General features: G+C 40.8%; 1 protein-coding gene across 5 annotated transcripts in view; it reads left to right on the top strand.

Annotated features, from left to right (window-relative positions):
- The window catches only part of LOC126253573 (longitudinals lacking protein, isoforms A/B/D/L-like), a 236,755-nt gene that overhangs the window by 90,985 nt on the left and 122,808 nt on the right, over positions 1 to 22,962 (top strand). For all 5 annotated transcript variants that reach the window (XR_007546004.1, XR_007546003.1, XR_007546002.1 and 2 more), the window contains exon 2: positions 4,237 to 4,274. Coding sequence is in view for 1 of the 5 variants with exons in the window: in XM_049954997.1 (XP_049810954.1) it covers positions 4,237 to 4,274 (38 nt within the window). In the remaining 4 variants the exon portion in view is untranslated. The remainder of the gene's footprint in view (positions 1 to 4,236; positions 4,275 to 22,962) is intronic.

Here is a 22,962-nt window from a genome sequence, read left to right as displayed (position 1 = left end):
CAAAGAAAGCAGACGTTGACAGATGCGAAAATTACCGAACTATCAGTTTAATAAATCACAGCTGCAAAATACTAACGCAAATTCTTTACAGACGAATGGAAAAACTGGTAGAAGCGGACCTCGGGGAAGATCAGCTAGGATTCCATAGAAACATTGGAACACGTGAGGCAATACTGACCTTACAACTCACCTTAGAAGAAAGATTGAGGAAAGGCAAACGTACGTTCCTAGCATTTGTAGACTTAGAGAAAGCTTTTGTCAATGTTGACTGAAATACTCTCTTTCAAATTCTAAAGGTGGCAGAGGGAAAATACAGGGAACGAAAGGCTATTTACAATTTGTACAGAAACGAGATGGCAGTTACAAGAGTCGAGGGGCATGAAAGGGAAGCAGTGGTTGGGAAGGGAGTGAGACAGGGTTGTAGCCTCTCCCCGATGTTATTTAATCTGCATATTGAGCAAGCAGTAAGGGAAACAAAAGAAAATTTCGGAGTAGGTATTAAAATCAATGGAGAAGAAATAAAAACTTTGAGGTTCTCCGATGACGTAGTAATTCTGTCGGAGACAGCAAAGGACTTGGAAGAGCAGTTGAATGGAATGGACAGTGTCTTGAAAGGAGGATATAAGATGAACATCAACAAAAGCAAAATGAGGATAATGGAATGTAGTCGAATTAAGTCGGGTGATGCTGAGGGGATTAGATTAGGAAATGAGACACTTAAAGTAGTAAAGGAGTTTTGCTATTTGGGGAGCAAAATAACTGATGATGGTCGAAGTAGAGAGGATATAAAATGTAGACTGGCAATGGCAAGGAAAGCGTTTCTGAAGAAGAGAAATTTGCTAACATTGAGTACAGATCTAAGTGTCAGGAAGTCGTTTCTGAAAGTATATGTATGGAGTGTAGCCATGTATGGAAGAGAGTAAAAGCTTTCGAAATGTGGTGCTACAGAAGAATGCTGAAGATTAGATGGGTAGATCACATAACTAATGAGGAGGTATTGAAGAGGATTGGGGAGAAGAGGAGTTTGTGGCACAACTTGACTAGAAGAAGGGATCGGTTCATAGGACATGTTCTGAGGCATCAAGGGATCACCAATTTAGTATTGGAGGGTAGCATGGAGGGTAAAAATCGTAGAGGGAGACCAAGATATGAATACACTAAGCAGATTCAGAAGGATGTAGGTTGCAGTAGGTACTGGGAGATGAAGAAGCTTGCACAGGATAGAGTAGCATGGGGAGCTGCATCAAACCAGAGTCGGGACTGAAGACCAGAACAACAACAACAATTAATTTGACTAAATAGCATAAATTATCAGTATAAGTTTTAAGCCGAACATGTGCAAAGATAAATGCAATGGTTATTCTTTATTTGTGAAGTCAAATGCCATGAATAGGCAGGTGTATAAAATAAAGTTCACAACTTTGGAATATAATCCAGTTTATACAGCTTTCATAGCAAATTGATTATCTTAGATCCGTTTACATCAGATACTAGTTTACTGTGACGAAGTTGCTTGCATTTGAAACTAAATAATATCCCTTAAATGAAAGATACCAACAAGCAAAAACAAGTTCCTAAGAGATAAGAGTCTGCTCATTCTAATGAAATTAGCAATGATAAAATTGGTTGGCCTCTGTTTTGATATATTTGACCTAAAACTTTGGTGAAATTTGACAATTAACTTATACATCCAGTTTATGTCCAACTATCTAAATAACTAAACAAGCTTGAAGGTTAATGTTTATCATGTGGCCCTATATCGACTTCCTTGGGGAAAAAATATAATGACACAGAAATGTTTTAGAGAAGCCGGAGATCAGTGATTGAAACTGGGGTAAGTCTGAGTGTGTTAAGTTTTTTATTTTTTAAGCAGTAATTGTGGAAAATTTGCTATCTCATTGACATTGTTCATGTAATATTTAAACTTAGAATCAAAAATTGAGTGGAAATACCAGTTTGCAGATTTCTCACTGCAACAGTCAACTTATAAAATGTTGTCAAACATGATGATTTATTTTTGATAATATACACATCTGCTGAGTGACATCCAGGCTGGTGGCTCTGTTGTCAAATGTGCCTTGCAACCATGGTAAAAGTTTTTAACAAAACTGTAGATGGCCACATGGAGACCATTACTAAAATTGTCTGATTGGACATGAAATGACCCTATAACAAATACAAACCATTTGCTGAGTCAGCAGATCAGGGGATGAAATGGTACTTAAATACTGATTGCCATGAGCATACCGAATGCAGTACATATTTATAATGAATTCAAGAATAGAATCCACTACTTAATTAAAAAAAACATTGTTAAACATCTAACTGGCATTGTTTTCAGTGATTTTGTTAATTTTACACTCATACAGCAGAAAATATTCCACTATCTATAAGAGAGAGAGAGAGAGAGAGAGAGAGAGAGAGAGAGAGAGAGATTCTGGAAGTGTTATGAAGTGTTTAATCATCAGTCAGGAATGCATTATGTCATGAGCAAAACTCAGCGCTTGCAGGCCTCTGTTGACTTGATATGGAAGACCATACACTGTTGTCCATGCATAGCTGAAGACATACAGGCTGTTACAAAAAGGTACGGCCAAACTTTCAGGAAACATTCCTCACACACAAAGAAAGAAAATATGTTATGTGGACATGTATCCGGAAACGCTTACTTTCCATGTTGGAGCTCATTTTATTACTTCTCTTCAAATCACATTAATCATGGAATGGAAACACACAGCAGCAGAACATACCAGTGTGACTTCAAACACTTTGTTACAGGAAATGTTCAAAATGTCCTCCCGTTAGCGAGGGTACATGCATCCACCCTCCGTCGCATGGAATCCCTGATGCGCTGATGCAGCCCTGGAGAATGGCGTATTGTATCACAACCGTCCACATTACGAGCACGAAGAGTCTCTACATTTGGTACCGGGGTTGCGTAGACAAGAGCTTTCAAATGCCCCCATAAATGAAAATCAAAAGGGTTGAGGTCAGGAGAGCGTGGAGGCCATGGGATTGGTCCCCCTCTGCCAATCCATCGGTCACCGAATCTGTTGTTGAGAAGCGTCAGCCCACACATGTTGATTGTGAAAATTTACAATTTGATCACGTTGGAATGAAACCTCATCCGTAACGAGAACATTTGCACTGAAATGAGGATTGACACATTGTTGGATGAACCGTTCGCAGAAGTGTACCTGTGGAGGCCAGTCAGCTGCTGATAGTGCCTGGACACGCTGTACATGGTACGGAAACAACTGGTTCTCCCCTAGCACTCTCCATGCAGTGACGTGGTCAACGTTACCTTGTACAGCAGCAACTTCTCTGACGCTGACATTAGGGTTATCGTCAACTGCACGAAGAATTGCCTCGTCCATTGCAGGTGTCCTCGTCGTTCTGGGTCTTCCCCAGTCACGAGTCATAGGCTGGAATGTTCCGTGTTCCCTAAGACGCTGATCAATTGCTTCGAATGTCTTCCTGTCGGGACACTTTCATTCTGGAAATCTGTCTCGATACAAACGTACCGCACCACAGCTATTGCCCCGTGCTAATCCATACATCAAATGGGCATCTGCCAACTCCGCATTTGAAAACATTGCACTGACTGCAAAACCACGTTCGTGATGAACACTAACCTGTTGAAGCTACGTACTGATGTGCTTGATGCTAGTACTGTAGAGCAATGAGTCGCATGTCAACACAAGCACCGAAGTCAACATTACCTTCCTTCAATTGGGCCAACTGGCAGTGAGTCAAGGAAGTATAGTACATACTGACGAAACTAAAATGAGCTCTAACATGGAAATTAATCGTTTTCGGACACATGTCCACATAACATCTTTTCTTTATTTGTGTGTGAGGAATGTTTCCTGAAAGTTTGGCCGTACCTTTTTGTAACACCTTGTATGTGCCAATAAGTAATAAATAGTGTGGTGACACTATGGCCTCACAAGGAATATAGGTGCTGGAAGGTAAAGTTAGTGGATCCGCGAGACCAGTAGTCACTGAAACTTGAACACAACAATTTGACCAGAATTCTCGCAAGAATAATGTAAAATATAAATTACCAACTAACAGATAAGATGCAGGATATTACAAATATTTAAAAAATATTTTGACCCTAATGGATATTCATTTCACCGTATATGTGGAACGCAAGGTGTTGAAGAGTTTTGTATTATATGTTGACACACATACATACTCAATGTTCACTCTGATATTATTGTTTTGTTGCAGAAGGGAGAGAGTGCAAGATAAGACTAGTCAACATATTGGTAAGTGATAAAAATGAATATATTATTCCTTTCTATTATTTTATAGTGGCTTGCTCTGTGGGACTGAAATGTGTCTTGCAAAAGTGTCTTGCGGCAGGCCAGTGCCCCTGGAAAGTCTGGCGTTCCTCCTCTAGTTGTCTGGGACATCACATTATTTCTCTATCTCATGCAAACATTAGCAACATTTATTAGGACAAAGTAAAAATTTGACATCACAAAACAATTAATAATTCAGTACCACTTTGATAAATATCTATTTTTGCTTACATATCCGTTCCTTTCTCATTTAAAGTAAGTTTTTTGCTAAAGTCACATAATTTTGGATGACACAGACATCCTTGACCTCTGGCAAAGATGAGTGTATGTCGAAAATACAAAGTTGCTTTGTGTGGTAAATGCAGACTTGCTCTGTTGTTTAGAGTTGGCATCAAACTGTAGGTCCCCCTGTAACTACCTAGATAAGTTATTTCATAGGTCCGAGAATGGCAAAGGTGTACCACCTCCAATAAGATTGTGACTAGTGAAGCATTGTGGCGTTGAAACCAACTTTCAGGTTGAGGAAAGTTGCACTGTGCAACATATTTTGAAGATTTTGCCCTTATGTACATTTCTACCTATAAAAGGGTTGCCTTTATATAAGTTTCTACACAAACAATGAAAGGAAAACATATTTAGATGCAAATTTTTTTTCGCCACATGAAGTATTCACCTTCAAAATCTGTACACTTCTACATACATTCAACTGATTCTGGAGACATTTTTTCCCACACTGATGTTGGTCCATCAAAAATGTGATTTAGGAAGGATTCAGCAGTTTCTCAGACAGTGGAAAATCCGGGATGGAATAATGATAACATTACGAAAACGATAGTTTCTACTCACAATATAGTGGAGGTACTGAATCACAGATAGGAACAACAAAGAAAGACCGTTAACAGAATCTTTCAGCCAAACAGGCCTTCATCATAATAGAAAACAAACACACACACACACACACACACACACACACACACACACACACACACACAGTCATTCTGACCACAAAGGCCTGCTAACACATCAATTAATGCTCACACATTTTTTATTTTACTTACGGAAACAAACAGTAGTCATTAGGCAATAAATAAATGAAGTGAATATTAGCAACAAGACATCAATTCGGTGATTTTTATCGCATCAGGTAATCAATTACTCAAGATGAATTCTGGTGCCTTGTGAAATCGCTTCCCAGGTCATAACTTCAGGTGTAGGTTGTGTGTGTAGTACGCAGACAGGTAGGTTGCAGGCTGTTGACTGGCCTCCTATCCAGAAAGAAAGGAAAATCATGGAATACAATAACCTGGACCGACTGACCTACACAGAGGCTAAGAGGAAATTTGAAAAGCTAAACCCTGTGCATGTGACATCGTCTTATGCCGCAGCTACAACAACGGTTACAGCCCCATCAGTTCCTCCATTCATGGTTGGCCCCCGGCTGCAAGACTACATCTGCTCCCTTGATGGTTGTGTGCACTCCTGCCCCTGCTGCTCCCACAACACCTACTTTGGGAGCAGTGGCCTCCTCAGCCAATGGGGACATCAGACCCCACTTCTCAGCCAGTGAAGCATCAGTCTTCTTTGGCTCCTGTCACTAGGAAGGGGTCCCTTGGGTCACTCCCTTCCAAGGTTCCTACCATGTGAAAGAGGATATTTGCCAGTGGCTGAAGAACCCGCAGGAAGCTGGTTGTTTGGCTTAAAGATTGTCCTCAGTTCCTGAGATTGAATAAGTGAAGCCCTCCCAGCCAGAAAAACCCAAGGAGTAGTGAGACACATCCAAACAGAAGAAAGAAGACCCTCCCCCCCCCTCCCAGAAAAAGAAATTCCAGTAGCCCCCCCACACAGCGCTTACTGCCTTCCCAGTCTCCAAACAGTGTCATCCTCCAATGAAATGGCAGTGGTTTTTTCCACCAACTATGTGAGCTATGAAAACTGTTAGGCTTTACACCTGCTTTTAGCATTGCCCTCCAAGAAACCTGGTTCCCGACAGTGTGGACCCTTGCCCTTTGCAGCTTATGGGGATATTACAAAAACCGTAGAGTCAGGTGGAATATGCATCTATGTCCTGAACTCAGTATGCAGCGATCCTCTGCCCCTTCAAACTCCTCTCAAAGCTGTGGCAGTCAAGATAGGACAACGCGGGAAATAACCATCTACAGTGTATATCGTCTTGCAGATCAAGTAGCCCTGTACGTATTGACTGAACTGACCAATCAACTCCCGGAACCTTTCCTACATTTGGGAGATTTTAACACCCATAACCCCTTGCGTGGTGGCACCAGTAATGGCCAAGGTAGAGATGTTGAGAATTTACTGTCTCAACTCGACCTCTGCCTCTTAAATACTGGGGGCCCCACACATTTCATTGTGGCTCATAGCACTTACTCGGCTATTAATTTATCACTTTGCAGCTCAGGACTTCTCTCATCTGTCACTGGAGAGCCCATGACGAGTTGTGTGGTAGTGACCACTTCCCCATCTTCCTGTCTCTCCACCAGTGTCATTTCCCCAGATGCCTACCCAAAATAGGCTTTAAACGAGGCAGGCTGGGAAGCTTTCTCCTATGCCATCACTCTTGAATCCCTCCCACATGTTAACATTGATGTAATGGTACATAGAGAAACCTCATTGGTCGTTTCTCCTGTGGAAAATGTGATCCCCCATTCCTCAGCGTGCGCCCAGCGAAAGACCGTGTTTGGGTGGTTGCCGGAAATTGTGGAGGCCATTAAAGAATGTAGGCGGACTCTACAGCAACAAGCGGCACCCATCACTGGAGCACCTAATAACTTTTAAATGGCTCCATGCCTGTGTTTGCCAGCTCATAAAAAGATGGAAACAGGAGTGTTGGGAGAGGCATGTCTCAATCATTGGGTCACATACGTAGCCTTCGCAAGGCTGCGCGAAGATCAGACGTGTCTTTGGATACCATCTAACGGTTTCTTGGACGACAGGAGAGAGTGTGGTGTTGGGTTGCACGACTCACACGTCTCTTCCATTTGACTTTTACACATTGTGCATGCAGTCGATCCTCTTCTTTGGGTTATCAGCTACGTCGCTCTCGCCGTTTAATTCTTCTCCAAAGACTGTATCAGGTTAAGGGGAATATTATTAACCAGCTCTATATTCTCGAAATAAATTATGTACTTGTTGGCTCTTGTCAGATAAACAACCATATATTTTTGACTCTAGTCCCAAAGAAACAATTGTTATGTACAAACTCCAGCAAGCCAACTGGTCCAAGATAAAAGTCAGAATCTACCATACATTTATACAGTTACATACATTCCGCCTCATGCAGAGCCAAGACATAAAGTAAAAGTCTCTATATAACACACACTTCATCTGTCTCTGTAACAATCCTGATGACACCACGGACCATGGAACATTATCCATATTCTCTTTGACTTTTTGATATAACTTCTAGGGTGCTGCTTGTAACTACTTGTCGGGGCCACTCATCTGACACAGCTCCTGGCTCTTTGTGACAGCTGTCCTTCCTTCTCATACAGACATGCGTGGCACAGTAAAAAGGCTCTCTCAACCTTGTCATTAAAATATCGGGTCTTCGAGATGGTGGAGAGCCAGGTGTTTCTAGAATTTACGTTGAAATTCTCGAAGCACTACAATCAGACCCCAACAGGTGTCTGTGACATATCCATCAGTGGAGCTTTGTCAACCAATGCAAATGCAGTTGTGAAACACTTTGCTGAGAACTACGCTCAGACCTTTCTGCATTGGAGAATTACCCCACCCCTCCCTCCGCATTTTGTACCCTCAAATGACAAATGGAAGGGAAACTTCTCTCTTTCACTAAAAGCCACAGTGAACCATACAGCGCTCCTTTTACTGAGTGGGAGCTCCTTCGTGCCCTTGCACATTCCCTCGACACAGCTCCTGGACCAGATCGCATCCACACTTGACGTGATTAAACGTCTCTCATTGAACCACTGCGATATCTCCTTATCATCTCCTTGTCACCTTCAGCTCCATCTGGAACGATGGCATATTCCCATTGTTCCACTGCTCAAACCTGGTAGAAAACTGCTTGAAGTGGATAGCTATCATCTCTTCAGTGTAATCTATGTTCTCTGTAGGCTGCTAGAACTTATGGTGAGTCAGCGGTTGTGTTGGCTCCTGGAGTTGCGGGGCCTACTGGCTCCATCTTAAGGTGGTTTCTGCCAGGGTTGCTCTACCACTGACTACTTAGTGTCCCTAGAGTCTGCCATTCGAACAGCCTTTCTGAGATTCCAACACCTGGCAGCTGTCTTTTTTGATTTAAGAAAAGCCTACGACTTAGTTCCCTCCATATCCAGGAGAATGGGGTCCCGTAGGCTCAGTATTGAATGTATGTTTATTTTTAGTGGCCATTAACATTCTAGCAGCAGCTGTGGGGCTGTTCATCTCATCTTCTGTGTATACAGACGACTTTTGCATTTTCTATTGTTCCTCCAGTAGTGGTGTTACTGAGAGGCGCCTGCAAGAAGCCATCCATAAGGCACAGTCATGGGCTCTAACCCAAGGCTTCCAGTTTTCAGCTGCAAAGTTGTACCTCATGTACTACTGTCAGTGTCATATTGTTCATCCTAAACCAGAACTTTACCTTGATTATGATCCACTCACTGTAGTGGAGACATATTGATTCTTAGGACTGGTTTTTGATGCCTGATTGACTTGGCTTCCTCATCTTCAGCAGCTTACATGGAAGTGCTGGCAGCACCTTAATGCCCTCCGCTGCCTGAGCAACACCAATTGGGGTGCAGATTGCTATACACTGCTGCATCTCTACAAAGCCCTTGTTCAGTCCTGCCTTTGACTATGGGAGTCCGGTTTATGGCCCAGCGGCGCCCTCAGTATTGCAGTTGCTGGACCCAGTGCACCACTGTGGGGTTAGACTAGCAACGGGAGCTTTTAGGATGAGTCCAATGATCAGCCTACTGGTGAAGGCTGGGGTCCCTCTGTTGCAGATCAGGTGCTGACAACTGCTCACCAATTATGCTGCACTCATTTGTAGCTCTCCTGAGCATTCAAATTACTGTCTTTTCCCAACCACAGTGGTTCCTGTCCCGCATCAGCAGCCCAGGTCAGGGATTATGATCACTGTTCACATCTGATCCCTCCTGTCTGAACTAGAGTCCTTTCCTTTACCATCTCTCCTCTGGGTCCATTCACATACATGTCCGTGGTATAGGCCACAGCTTCAGCTTGTCCTTTTGCATGGTCCTAATGACTCGGTTCCTCCTAAGGATCTCAGTTGTCACTTTATCTAGATTCTTGAAACATTCTGTGCCTCTAAAGTAGTCTATGCGGATGTCTGACTCAATCGCTGATGACCGCATTGGCATTGCTTGTGCTCACACAGGACGTATTGAACAGTGCTCCTTGCGAGATGGCTACAGTGTTTTCACTGCAGAGCTGGTGGCCATATCCATGCTCTTGAGTGTATCTGTTCCTACTTCGGTCAGTCCTTCCTTGTCTGTAGTGACTCCTTGAGTGGCATACAAGCTATTGACCAGTGCTGCCCTCGCCATCCTTTGGTAGCAACCATCCAGGGGTCCATCTATGCCCTGGAATGGTTCAGTCATTCAGTGGTGGTTGTTTGGACCCCCGGGACACATCAGAACCCCAGGAAATGAACTTTCTGACAGGATGGCCAAACAGGCTACTTGGAAACTGCTTCTGGAGATCGGCATTTCTGAAAGTAACTTGCGCTTGGTATTATGCCACTAGGTTTTTGGGATTTGGGATACAGAATGGCATAATCTAGGTATGCCTAATAAACTGTGTACCATAAAGGAGACGACGAATGTCAGGAAGTCCTCCATGCAGGCCTCTCGCAGGGCTCTGTGGTCTTCTGCCAGCCTTGCATTGGCCACACTTGGCTAACCCAGGCTATCTCCTCCCCAGTGATGACCCACCCCAGTGTCAGTATGGCAGTCGGTTGACAGTGGCCCACATTCTGTTGCACTGCCCAGCTTTAGCTGCCCTGTGACAGAATTTTCAGTTACCATTAGTTTTAGCTGACAACGCCTCATCGGCTGATATAGTTTTACATTTTATACGTGAGGGGGGAGGGTTTATTGTTCCATCTAAATTTTAGTGCATATCCTTTGTCCATCCGTGTTCTCTACCCTAGTGCTTTTAGGCTGGAGGTTTTTGTGTGTTGCAGAGTGACTGGCTTATCCTTTTTTATTTTTGTGATCAGCTAGCCACGGTCATCTGCTCTACTGTTTTAATCCCTGTCTTTTTTGTCTTATTTTGTCCATTGTAGTGTTTCTTGCCCTTCTGTAGTCCTTGTGGTTTTTCTTTTCTCCAGGTTTTGTATGATAAGTCTTGTTTGTTTTATTCTTTCCCTATTGGACTTGTTTTATAGGAACAAGGGACTGGTGACTAAGCAGTTTGGCCCCTTCCCCACCACCCCCCTTAAACAAACAAACAAACAAACCAAACAACCATCCATCCTCATAGTGGCATTACTAAGCGCCACTCATATGCGGCTGGCGCAGAGTTTGAATGGACATCATCTTTCAGATGTAGAAGCACACCTGCTGACTTCCAACTGTATTGCATAACTCTCTCTAGGTGTTGCAAAATATATATATATATATATATATATATATATATATATATATATATATATATATAATTTGTCAGTGTATGTACAATTTTCACTTATTGCAGTGTTGTATATGGAATTTGGACTTCCTCATTTTTGAGGTTTTCTGTATACGAAGTGATACAAACATGATTTTGAGTTTCTGACAAATTTTACAGAACCATTTGGAAACAGATCTTTATTCACAGCTAACAAGCATGATTTTGAGCTTATGTCAAATTTTACACAACCATTTGGAAGCAGATCTTTATTCACAGCTAAATGCCCATGCAAGATTGAATGTATTGCAGCATGAAGGTGCCTCTGCCGCATGGTAAAACAAATGCTGATCCTTTTCATTCATGTAGCACATTGCATCACTGGAATAACAACTGTGTCATTGGAATAACAACTGATTGCTGGGTTGGTCTTCACAAAATCTATCGATGGCATAAGGATGAGCATGACAGAATTCTGCAAACAAATTGTAAACATCATTTTCTGAAGGTGATTGATTATCAAATGTGGAATGAAACAGTTTGAGCTGTGAGGTTTTACAAAAATCTTAAAAAATGACCCAACAAGAACTTCCATGTGAAATTGTTGTTTTCATTTTCCCCCTCATGACACTATGTTTTAAAGGCTCACTCTAAATAAACTACTTGGCCAATTTCAAATGCTTATTTGCAAGATATTGCAGTAAGTTGTACACTATAGCCAGCCAGTTACTACTGTACATATTTGTAATACTGAATGCTGTAAAAATTTAAAAGCATTTCTGAGATCATGTAACTACACAGTTAGCAGTGTGTTCTGTCAGAAAACATTACCAACATTACATACACAATCAAAGATAAATATGCTGAATTGGCTCAAATATAAGTTGCCCTTTTTCCCCAAAATTCGGCCATGAAAAATTAGAGAGGGACTTATCTGTGTGACACTACTACTGGTATACTTTTATGTAGTAGAAACTTCAATTGTAGAGTTCATTTCTTGTTTCAGATTGGAATAACAATGTAGTGAGAGTTTGGGAATCAATTGGTGTATGTGAAAAAACACTGTAACTGCCATAGTTTTTGATAGCAAGCGTGGTGACACAATGGTTAGCATATGGGACTTGTACTTCAGAGGAATAGAGTTCGTGTCTGCATTCAGCCATCCAGATCTAGGTTTCCGTGACTTTCCGAAATTGCTCCAAGGAAATGCTGTAATGGATCCTTTGAAAGGGCATGGCCAAGCTTGTGTGCCATCTCGACCTTGATATCAATGGAACATAAAATCTTGATTTTCCTTCCTTCATGCCTTCAGTTATTGATGTTTCATTTATGTAGTGACTGTTATTGTCTTCACAGTGTGTTAATTTACGTGACATGACTGACACAGCTTTTGTGTAACTGAAGAGGAACCCAAAAAGACTATTCAGATTGGCTTTTAGAAGGGCGTCATGCATCACTCCTTCAGCCATATGTGTGAAAAGATTTTCTCTTCATGGCAATCAGTGTCACCAGATTTTATTACCAAAAGGCTAAAGAAGTGTTGCATGTCCAGTGCCCTGGATGATCAAGAAAACAAAGTGCCACGGGAGGAGCATGATGTAAATACTGGAAGTGGTATAACAAATACCAGTGATGAAGTTAAGGGTGACATTAACGAAGACTGTGTGATTTATTTACATAACAACATTAAAAAAAGTGTGACCATATTGTGTACAATTTTTGTAAATGGGTAGTGCAACATAAAATATTCTCCATGGAGTTCATAGTTTTCTTCCCCCTCCAAAAAATTAAAGGTGTGGCTTCTGTTAGACTGCACCTTATATTTGAGCCAATATGGTAATATGTTCATAAAAGTTTACACCCTTAAAGTATTCCACAGATTGTACATGTGTGTAATACAGTACTTCATTAGGCACTTTTTTTCATAAAAAAATTTTGAAAGTGCTGTTTGAGGGACTAAGAGGTGAGGTCTAGATTTCTTAAACCTTAAATGTATGATTTTTTTTTTAATTTTCATTGAAAAAATTTCCACTGTTGTGTTTAGGAGTGACAAACGCCAGAAAAATAGTTTAAAAATTTATTTAAAAATTTGAGGCTCTTGGATACAAATTAATGGTTTGTAGCTGAACGGCTAAAAAATGCATTTAGCAGTTAACTGACATACCACAGTGAAGTGACAACTTTGCATCAACTAGTGCTTTGGAATTCTGGTCAATTGCAAAAGTGAACATTGCCCATACACTCTCACAGTGACTTATTCACTGACATTAATCAAGGAATAATAATAATAATAATAATAATAATAATCCTCCAGTACATCAATGCAATGCAGCTACATCCAAACGTATATATACAACTACAGAAATCTGTAATTATTTATACATGTTCAATTACCCGAAAGTTCCTAAATGCAATGTAACATATACCGTACAGTTAAAAGGAAGTGATGCTTGATCAAGGTCCCGTCACTTTCCATTTTTAACCAGACTTAACGTCTGAGAGAGTAAAGAAATAATAATATAAAATTTAAATAAATTACATAACCTTCATTAGGTTATGAAAGCAACACAAAAATTCACTTAAATGTAGCACAGAATTAATTTAAAAATTTTCAACATAATTTAGGATGAGCAACAGTCCTATTGCATATGATATTCCTTAAAGCAGTTTTTATTTTTGTGAAAGCATAACAGTACTACAAACTTTTCACAATAAACCCATGTAAATCCATGACATCCAGGAATTTACATCTCTGCCTTATTTTACAGTGAGATGGGAAATGACACACTTGGTGGCATATGAGCAGTTGGTCCTCTACTCTTCTTTGCTTGGGTTTGTTGTTCCAATTCATTGCTTGGTCTCCCATATTTTGGTGTTGTGGTCCCAGCATGGCATAAAAATTCAGCAACTTCCTTGTGGAATTTGCTTAACTTTATGGTCTTTTGATTCCCTTTACACTCTGCTACTCTTTTGTATAAAATCCATGCATTGAGTATACCCATATTTTTAGATTAGATTAGATTTACTTTCATTCCAATTGATCCGTAGTGAGGAGGTCCTCCAGGATGTGGAACATGTCAGAAAAACAATACATGACAAATATTTACAACTGAAACAAAGAAGCTAATGTACCATTCCACAGGTTCCAAGTGGAACGATCATCATTTTTTAATGAACACTATATGAAAGAGTCATTTTACAAATACTAATTCACTGAATTTAAAATTAAAAAGATTTTTATTAACCCGACATCTGCAGAAAAAAATTGGTCCATTAAGAATAACAGATTGTGCAGTGCCATTTCCTCCAAGCTTATTGTCAAGGCTGATTATATGTTTATAAACTGGCATGCGGTGGCGACGATGACAATACACACGTCGACGAGGCATAGTGCTTCAATGCTGTTGCAGATAGAGCTCACAGCGGAATGGTTCCACTGGCGTGCACTGCCTGCTTATATAGAGAACGCGTGACCTTCATTATGTAACGAGCTGATAACGGACTTAGACTCTGCGCGCACCAGTGGGAGAGCAAAATAGCGTACGCGTGCTGTGGTCGTACTATCAGTGCGCGTCTGCTGGTGCAGATGATAGAATATTCTAAGATAACACTTAAGAAATCTAATAAGGATTGTATGTCTACCCATAATACTGTTCAATAAATCTACACCTCCCATATGTTTGTTATAAAACTTTAACAATTGAGGGCATGGTACTGTTGTTCTTGTTTCTGTTTTCCTATTATACTTGCTAACTTCTCCCACAGGTTCCTTTCCATCAAGAGTAGAAAGAAGCATAACAGTTTTGTTGTATTTCCAAGCAACATTGGAGACTTCAACTCCATCACCATTTACCACACATTCAATACACGTACTTCTTTCCAGTTTTTTCAAATCATCATCTTTTGGGAGCTTGCAATCTGTCACTTGTTTTCTTCCCACAGCTCCTAAACAATAAACGCCCTTTTTATGTAAGTAAACTAAAAGTGGCAATGATATGTAGTAATTGTCACAATGAAATGGCTTACATTTCTTTGCAGTACTTGGCTAAGGTGAATAACAGTATTTACACTGGCTTCTGAATCCTCCTCCACAGGCAATCTTTTCTCAGTGCAGTTTTTGTCACCAGTGAAAATTTCAAAATCATATGCGAACTCTGAGATTCCACTATTAATGAATAGCTTGTACCCATATGTATGTGGCTTATTTGGCATATATTGTTTGAGATAACTCCTCGCTTTTGTGGAACACATTTGCTCATCAACAGACACGCATTCTTTAATAGGAACTGTTTTTGAATCAAGATCTCAGCAGGTCAGTTATACGCCTCAACTTGGGAAGTCTATCATGGCCATTTTCTTCCCTTAGGAACCATGTTACCGTTGTTGTTGAAATGAAGATTTTCTCTGATGAGCTAAACCTACCAACTGACATTGTACTACTGATCAATTTATTACCAATGACAGTATTCTGATAATCTTGTGTGTTGGGCACATGTACCACAGACATTACAATACAGATACCAATAAAATTTCTCATGTCATCACAGGATATAGCTTGTGGATTATTGGGATATTTCTGAACACTGTACTGTGCGATCCCTCAACAATTATTTCAAAAAATTCTGGCGGGAACATGTGGGTAAAAAACTGATGAGGAGTATCTAAGTTCATTATTTCAGCTGGTAAAACTGTGGTTCCGTGAAATTTTGACTGGCTTTCAGAAATAACTAAATGGTTCTCTTTCCAAACAACATTTCTGCATTTCTTTGGCACACTCGTATGTGTGAAATCGGATTCATTGTTAGTATTTGCAGATTCCTTATTATTTCTTTCACTATTTGGTGATATTATCAATGCACTATTTTCAGAAGAAATAGGTAGTACTGTCCCAGGAGTAGATTGTAAGCGTTTTGAAGTCTACATCATTCCCGTACTTCATCTTTCATTATTACTGCTGTTGCCAGAATCTTCACATTCTTGTGTAAAGTAAATTGGGTCTTGTGAAGAGTCATCAGATGATGGGTGCAGACTATCTTAACTGCATAAAGGGGTGTCCAGCTATTCCAGTATATCTGTCTCCCAATCTCTTTGTGTCATGGTTAGGTTGCATTCTGAAATATGGTAAATGCATGTTGCAGCTGATTAGCTACAAACAGCCTATTTCGTGATTTTCTACACTTTATACGTTACAGTATAGGCCTAAACATATTATGATTTAAATAGTTCCACATTCCTTAGTAATGCCCAAAAAATTTTTGAAACCCAGTTATCAGCGTACAAACACACGAAATTTCTGGACTTAGGTTTTCTCAAACAAAACGCGCGGTTCAGCAGCAACCCAACTGTACAAAACATCAATTGTAGCAGCCATGTGGTGCCATCTGTTGCAGTTTTCTTGTACTGTGTATCAAATTGAGAATGTATACAAATGAAAATGACACATATTACAAGTGAGAAACAAACTCATATGCTATGAATCGAAGAGGAATGGTTTGTAACTGATCAGCTACCCTGTGCATTTAAGGGTTAATGTTTTCCCCTACAGAGGAGATGACAGTATTATGTTGCTAGGAGAAGCAGTCATAAAGTTTTAGTTATTATGTATTACCTAATTATTTCTTTGTTTTTCCGCAGGTACATGTCACATTGGTGGTGCACATTGAAGTCCCCAAGCCTCTACCACGTCATGTCAAATGAGCCAGAACAAAAAGGTGCAGGCCATTGATAAGGTGGTAGTTATCATTACCATTGTTCTGCCGTAGGGCAGGTCTTCACATGTAGCTCTCCATGCAGTCCTGTCATTTGCTATCTTCTTCATTTTCTCATGATTGTTTCCTATCAACATACTATCCACCATCTGAACTTCTTGTTCTTGTTCTTCTTCCATTCACTGTTCCTTCCATAGCACCCATCAGTAAACAATCTCTTCTCATTCAGTGCCCAAGCCAATTGTGTTTCTTCTTCCTGATTAGCTTTAAAATGTCTTGGTCTTCCACCACTCTTCTCCAGCATCTTATTTCTCACTTTGTCTATCCATTTTATCCCTTCCATCCTGCTCCAAATCCACACCTTAGTTGCTTCTATCCTTCTTTCTTCCTCATTCCTCAGTGTCCATATTTCAGTTATGTATAAAGCTTGGTCCATATGAAGCACTTTGCCAGTCTCTCCCTTAGGCCCCTGTCCATGCACCCACAGGAAAGCCTCCTCTTCGTACTAAATGGCACCTTGGCAATTGCAGTGAGTGTTTTCACATCCTTACTACATCTCATGTCATCTGGAATAAAGCTTCCCAGATATTTGAAAGCACTAACTTGTTCTGCATCTTCCTGTCCTAACTTTACTTTTCTTGCACATATCGCCATACATTTTGTCTTATTCTTTTTCATTCTGATTTCCTCAGTGGTCTTATTTATTTTTTTTAACAGTCCAGTCATAGTTCTTTCACTCTCTGTCAATGACATCATATCGGCTGCAAGTCAAACCCATTGTATCCTCCTACCACCAACCCGCACTTCTCTTTTTTGTTTCAGATATTTCTGAATGATTTGCTCCAAATATATGTTAAACAAAACAATATTGAGGAGAGACAGCAGCTTTGCCTCACTCCACTTCCAATTGGGTTTTCCTCTGTCATGGGGCGCACTATTTTGTTTTGGCTTCTCAAGTGACATGAAAGGGTACTGTGACATGGGAATTTCAACATGTACTGGGACTGCAGATGCTCAGGAGAGGTCATGTCTGGTCGGGTAAAAGTTTAATGAACTTCATGTCTTCTCATTGGAGGCTGTTTTTCACATTATCTGTCCTCTATTTCCATAAATTCTGAGCATAGTTCTGCAACCACTTTTGGGTGTGGTGCTGTAACATTGTGACTTAGTGTATGGAAATATTAATTTAACCACCCAGATCACGAAGATGGTACAAATGCATACAACTGAGCAAGGTAGCACAGTGATAGCGTTCTTGGTTTCAGTGAGACACTTCCTGAGACTGGCTGACAGTCCGCCCACTTAGCTGAGTGGTTATGCGCTTGCCGACAATGCAGCGGGTCCAGGTTATATCCCCAGCCACACTGGAAATTTTCTCCACCCGTGGACTGGGTGTTGTGTTGTCCCCATCATCACCAACACACAAGTCGCCCAGTGTGGCGTCATATGAAATAAGACTTAGAACCCAGTGGCCGAGTGCTGATAACCTCGCCGTTGGGTGTCCACAAGATCCCAAAACTTCACCACCACCCAGTGGCTGAATTTCCTCAGATGGGCCCTCCTGGCCAACAATGCCACACAATTGTTTTTTATTTTATTTTATTTTATTTTTTTTATACTGAGAGTTAATATTAGCAATAAGGGAGAAGTATTGTGCAATGAAGTGAGAAAAATGATGAACATAACCAGACCCTTGAATGAGGAATTTGAAACCACTACTGCATTCATTGTAATATTCAACGTCAGTATATGAGTATATTACCACGAGCTGTGGTGCAGTGTGACCTGGTGCTTAGTCACTGGCTGGTGTTCTGCAGGTTGCCAGTTTAAACCTGACCACCAGCAGTTATATTATATTTAGTATTTGTCTTTTGTGGAAGGTTCTTGAGATATCTTATTTTTGTGATATTGGTATGTTCTGGAATTTTCCATGTTTGTATAAATACCAGCATTCTAGAATATTCAATGTGTGTGTGTAAGTAGCTGCTCCCACCATCTAGGCAAGTTCTGTTCTGGCTAGTTGGTGTTCTTAATAAACATACTTTCAGTGTATTTCATTCATGACCATGATTTTGTTTGGTGGGGACATCAGATTTCAAAACATTTACCTCACCATGGCTCCAGTTAGGCTAAATAAAAGCCATAGTTTATACAGTCAATAACCAAAATACGAGCAGTACACCATTCATAAGATCTGGATGTTCATGAGACAGATGGGTACTAAAACAGCAGTAAGTCATCTGCTCATCAGACATTTATCAGTGTTTTCCAGATGCATTGGTCAGGGCCACACAAAGTGACTGAAGGGATTCAATCAAGTCACTAAATACAACAGGTGGGATGATGTGTTTGGAAAGTGTGTGCTTTTGCATGGATGGCACAGCCCAGCAGTATTTTGAGAAGAATGAGGAGGACGTCAATAGCTGGGATAAATTCCAGGCGTAACCAAACAAAACATTTGGCAACACTCAGCAGCAAGTCCATTAGCAGAACAACAACTGAAGAACAGGGCCTTTATCATGTGGAAACGATCCAGTCGCACAGACAGGTTGTTCAGGCCTTATGCCGGATCATGAATACAAATATGACAGAAGCCAACAAAATGTCACACTTGATTAAAGGACTTGCAAAAGACTTGTACTGAGCTCTTCTGGTAAAGGATGTCAGAGGATGTCAAAGGATTACAGAGGAATTCAGTGTGGTGCCAGCGAGGAAAAGCAACAGAAAAGAGTCAGACGAAAGAAGTATGACCGACTGCTGAATGCGGTTCATATGGCAGTTGTGGAAGACCACTAAGAACTCAACTCTCTTTTACCTTCTTAGTAAGAGAAGAGAAACAGCAATGTATGGCAGCCAGAACAGTCAAACCAAATGTACAAGGAACAGCAGCTATGAATGTAGACATGCAAACATCTGGATGTATTAGAGAATGTCAAACAAGAAGTGTATTGGTCCATAGCACCAATCTCTGCGACCAACTGAAAGAACCAGGAAGAATGGACTCAGCCAATTCATACTTATGCTGCAACTATCAAACAACCACCCATCACCTGACCAGTGTAGGTACAATGAACACTACATAGTTGATCTCTGGGACAAAGTCCATTACCACGCCCTGGACGAGATCACTCCCCAGCTTGACTTAGCAGTTTGCATCATGGTACAAAGGTATTAGTCACTTGTCCAACTGCCAAGTTCAGGAAAACTAATTGAGGTGACCAATTATGGAAGTCATGCCACCACAGATGCAATCCTCCATAATTGAGTCACCCAGATGTCAGGAAATACCATTATCATCATCTATGGCCATCCTGTTCTACTGTTAGTCAACACAGATGCTTTCTTTTCTGTAGTGTTGGATGCTTTTCATCATCAGCTAAAGTAGGCTACATTCTGTAATATGAAAGCTATTGTGCCGAAAGTCACAGGTGGGAAATGTGTCCAGCCAACAGGAATATGTACTGCAAGAATAACTATCAGTGGCAGAACATAGCCCTCCGAAGTTGTTGTTTTATCAGAATGTAGTCATAATGTTATTTCTGGATGGGATTTCTTGCAGGCATCACAAACAGTCATAGATGGTGGAAGATCAGATCTCTGTATTGATGAAGCTGTTCCAACAAGCACGCATAAGAAGGGTTGCTCAAGGCGGTGGTTCGCCATTGAAGATGTTGTCATTCTGTTATCATCATCATCGAGACAAGTTCCAATTGTCAGTCATGATGTTCAGTTAAACTGTGAAGCTTTTGCTGATTTCCAAATGCTAATCAGGTTCACAAAAGAAATTTACATGCATGTGACAAAGCATTGTAGGTCGTCAAAGAGAACTTTGGATCACTGACTGTCATGAGCAACTGCAACTCATGCCTAAAGGTATGTGCATAAGGCAGCCAAACAAATTTGGGAAGCACAGCTTAGTAACATCAATGAAGAATTGTGTTCCAGTTCCACTATAGACAATGCAGGGTAGGAAGCTACTATCATACTGCCAATAGGATCTGGCCCAACTGAAATACAATGTCGGCAAATAATGAGCCATTCTCTGTCGGTATTCGTTTGCTTTCAAATGTGTAGCAGAGAAAAGACAGACCAAGTAACCCATGTTGAAACACTTTATCAACACTGGGTATCATCCACTAGTTAACTAGCATTTACATTGTGTGTCATCAGCTTGTGTCATCAGCTTAACAAAGGGGAATCTAGAAGACAGAGAGGATGCTGCAAGATGACATCATTGAACCTTAAAGGAAACCTTTGTCATCTCCAGTGGTTCTGGTGAGGAGGAGGAGGATGGCACATGGCATATCTGTGCTGACTACCATAATCTGAACAGAATTACAAAGAAGACGTCTATCCATTCCTTCACATTGATGATGCCCTAGATTGCTTAAAAGGAGCAAAACTTTCTGAACTATTGACATGGAGATAGTCTTCTGGCAAATTAAGATTGACAAAGTTGACTGGGAAAAGACTGCCTTCATAACTCCTGACAGACTCTATGAGTTTAAAGTTACGCCATTTGAACTGTGTAATGATCCGTTTGATGTAAGACCTGCTTTGACACCTTAAATCGTTGGCTTGGCTATCAGGATGCCTCCTTTTTTTTTAATATATAAAAAAAAGACATTTGAAGGACATCTAAGCTGCCCGAATACTCAGACTGCATACCTCTGCCTGAATCTAAAAAAGTGCCTCTTTGCTGCCAAAGAAATAAAAATCTTGATGCATCTATCAAAAAGATACAGAGAAAATGAGAGCAGTCACAGATAGTTGAAATTCGCTCATACAACAGGCAATACATAGAGGACTTCTGTACCAAGACAAGTTTCTTGAAAGAACTACTGCAGGGAGATGCCATGATTTGCTGAAATGAAATGCAAGAAATATCTTTCTTGTCCATAAGGGGTTGTAATATCTTCTCCAGTCCTAGAATTGGAGAATGCTGAGACAGAACTTCACTTCACCACACAGATGCTAGCGGTTGTGGGACAGATGCAAATCCAGGAAGGTGCTGAAAGGGTGATAGCTTATGCTTCCACATTATTCAGCAAGTCTACGATGAACTGTTATATGCAAATGAGAAAGAACATTGCAGTCGTGTGGGTCATCATGAAGTTCAGCCATATTTATTTGGCAATCCATTCACCATTGTGATGGACCATTGATCTCTGTGCTGGCTGACCTGCGTGAAAGATACATCGATTTTATTGTGGGCACTGAGACTTAATGAGTACGGTGCACAGCAGTATGCAAAAGCAGATAGAAGCACAAGGGTGCTGACTGCCTTTCAAAGAATAATTTGGCCGAACACATCATGAATGAAATCTGTCATAGCTGCATTAAATGACATTGCTTCTGAACAGAGGGGAGATCCAGCACTGCAAACTGTAGTAGCCTGAAAGAGGAGGAATGGACCAAACGAGAATTCTAAATGATAAACAAAGCATGATCTGGTGGGCATAAATGGTTGGCCATCATCCCAGCTAGTCTTTGGCCAGTTATTGTGAAGTATTTCCATGGCACTCTAACCTCTGGTCATCTGGGATACTTGTGGACAGAATTAGACATAGGTATCAGTGAACATGGCTGTAATGATTTGTGAGACGCAATGTGAGTGGCTGTAAGGAACATCAACAACAGAAGTACATGCTGCAGTTACTCCTGAAACACCTCATAGATATCCTGCTTGCAGCAGTACCACTCCACCCAAGTGGAATCGACCCCTTGGGGAGGGTCCCAAATTCAACTAATAGGAATCTCTGCCTAATAGTCTGCACTGACTGCCTTAACCACAATGCTGTCACCAAAGTTGTACCAGCTGTCCAAGCTCCAGAAATTGGAAAGATCCTAGTAGAAGACATCATTTTGGAGGTCAGAGCTCTCCACTTGGTATCCTCTGATTGTCAAAAAGTGTTGCATTCGAGAGTGGTTTCGGAGGTAATTACACATTGCGACATCATCCACATGATGACGTGTCTACCATCCACAGACAAATGGCCTCACAAAACATTTTAACAAGACATTTGCATATATGCTTTGATATATGTTGATATCTAACAGAAGTATTGTGATACAATACTTTTTGCCATGACACTCACATACAACACAGTGAAACAGGACACTACAGGCTTCGCACTGTTCTTTCTGCCCATAGTTGCAAGGTCAAAATGACAATTGATGCACTGTTGCTGTTTCGACGACGATACTAAGGATGATTTATTACATTACATTACATTTATCATTTTCCATGGATCCCGTGGAGAGGAGTCTCTGGGATGTGGAAGAGTCAAAGTTCCCCCCTTCTCAGATACATGGGTATTGTACAGTTCTAATGCAGACAGAGTTATGAGCTA

The sequence above is a fragment of the Schistocerca nitens genome, chromosome 4 (genome assembly GCF_023898315.1).
Source record: "Schistocerca nitens isolate TAMUIC-IGC-003100 chromosome 4, iqSchNite1.1, whole genome shotgun sequence".
NCBI classification, from domain to species: domain Eukaryota; kingdom Metazoa; phylum Arthropoda; class Insecta; order Orthoptera; family Acrididae; genus Schistocerca; species Schistocerca nitens.
This window is presented reverse-complemented; position numbering and strand designations above follow the sequence as displayed.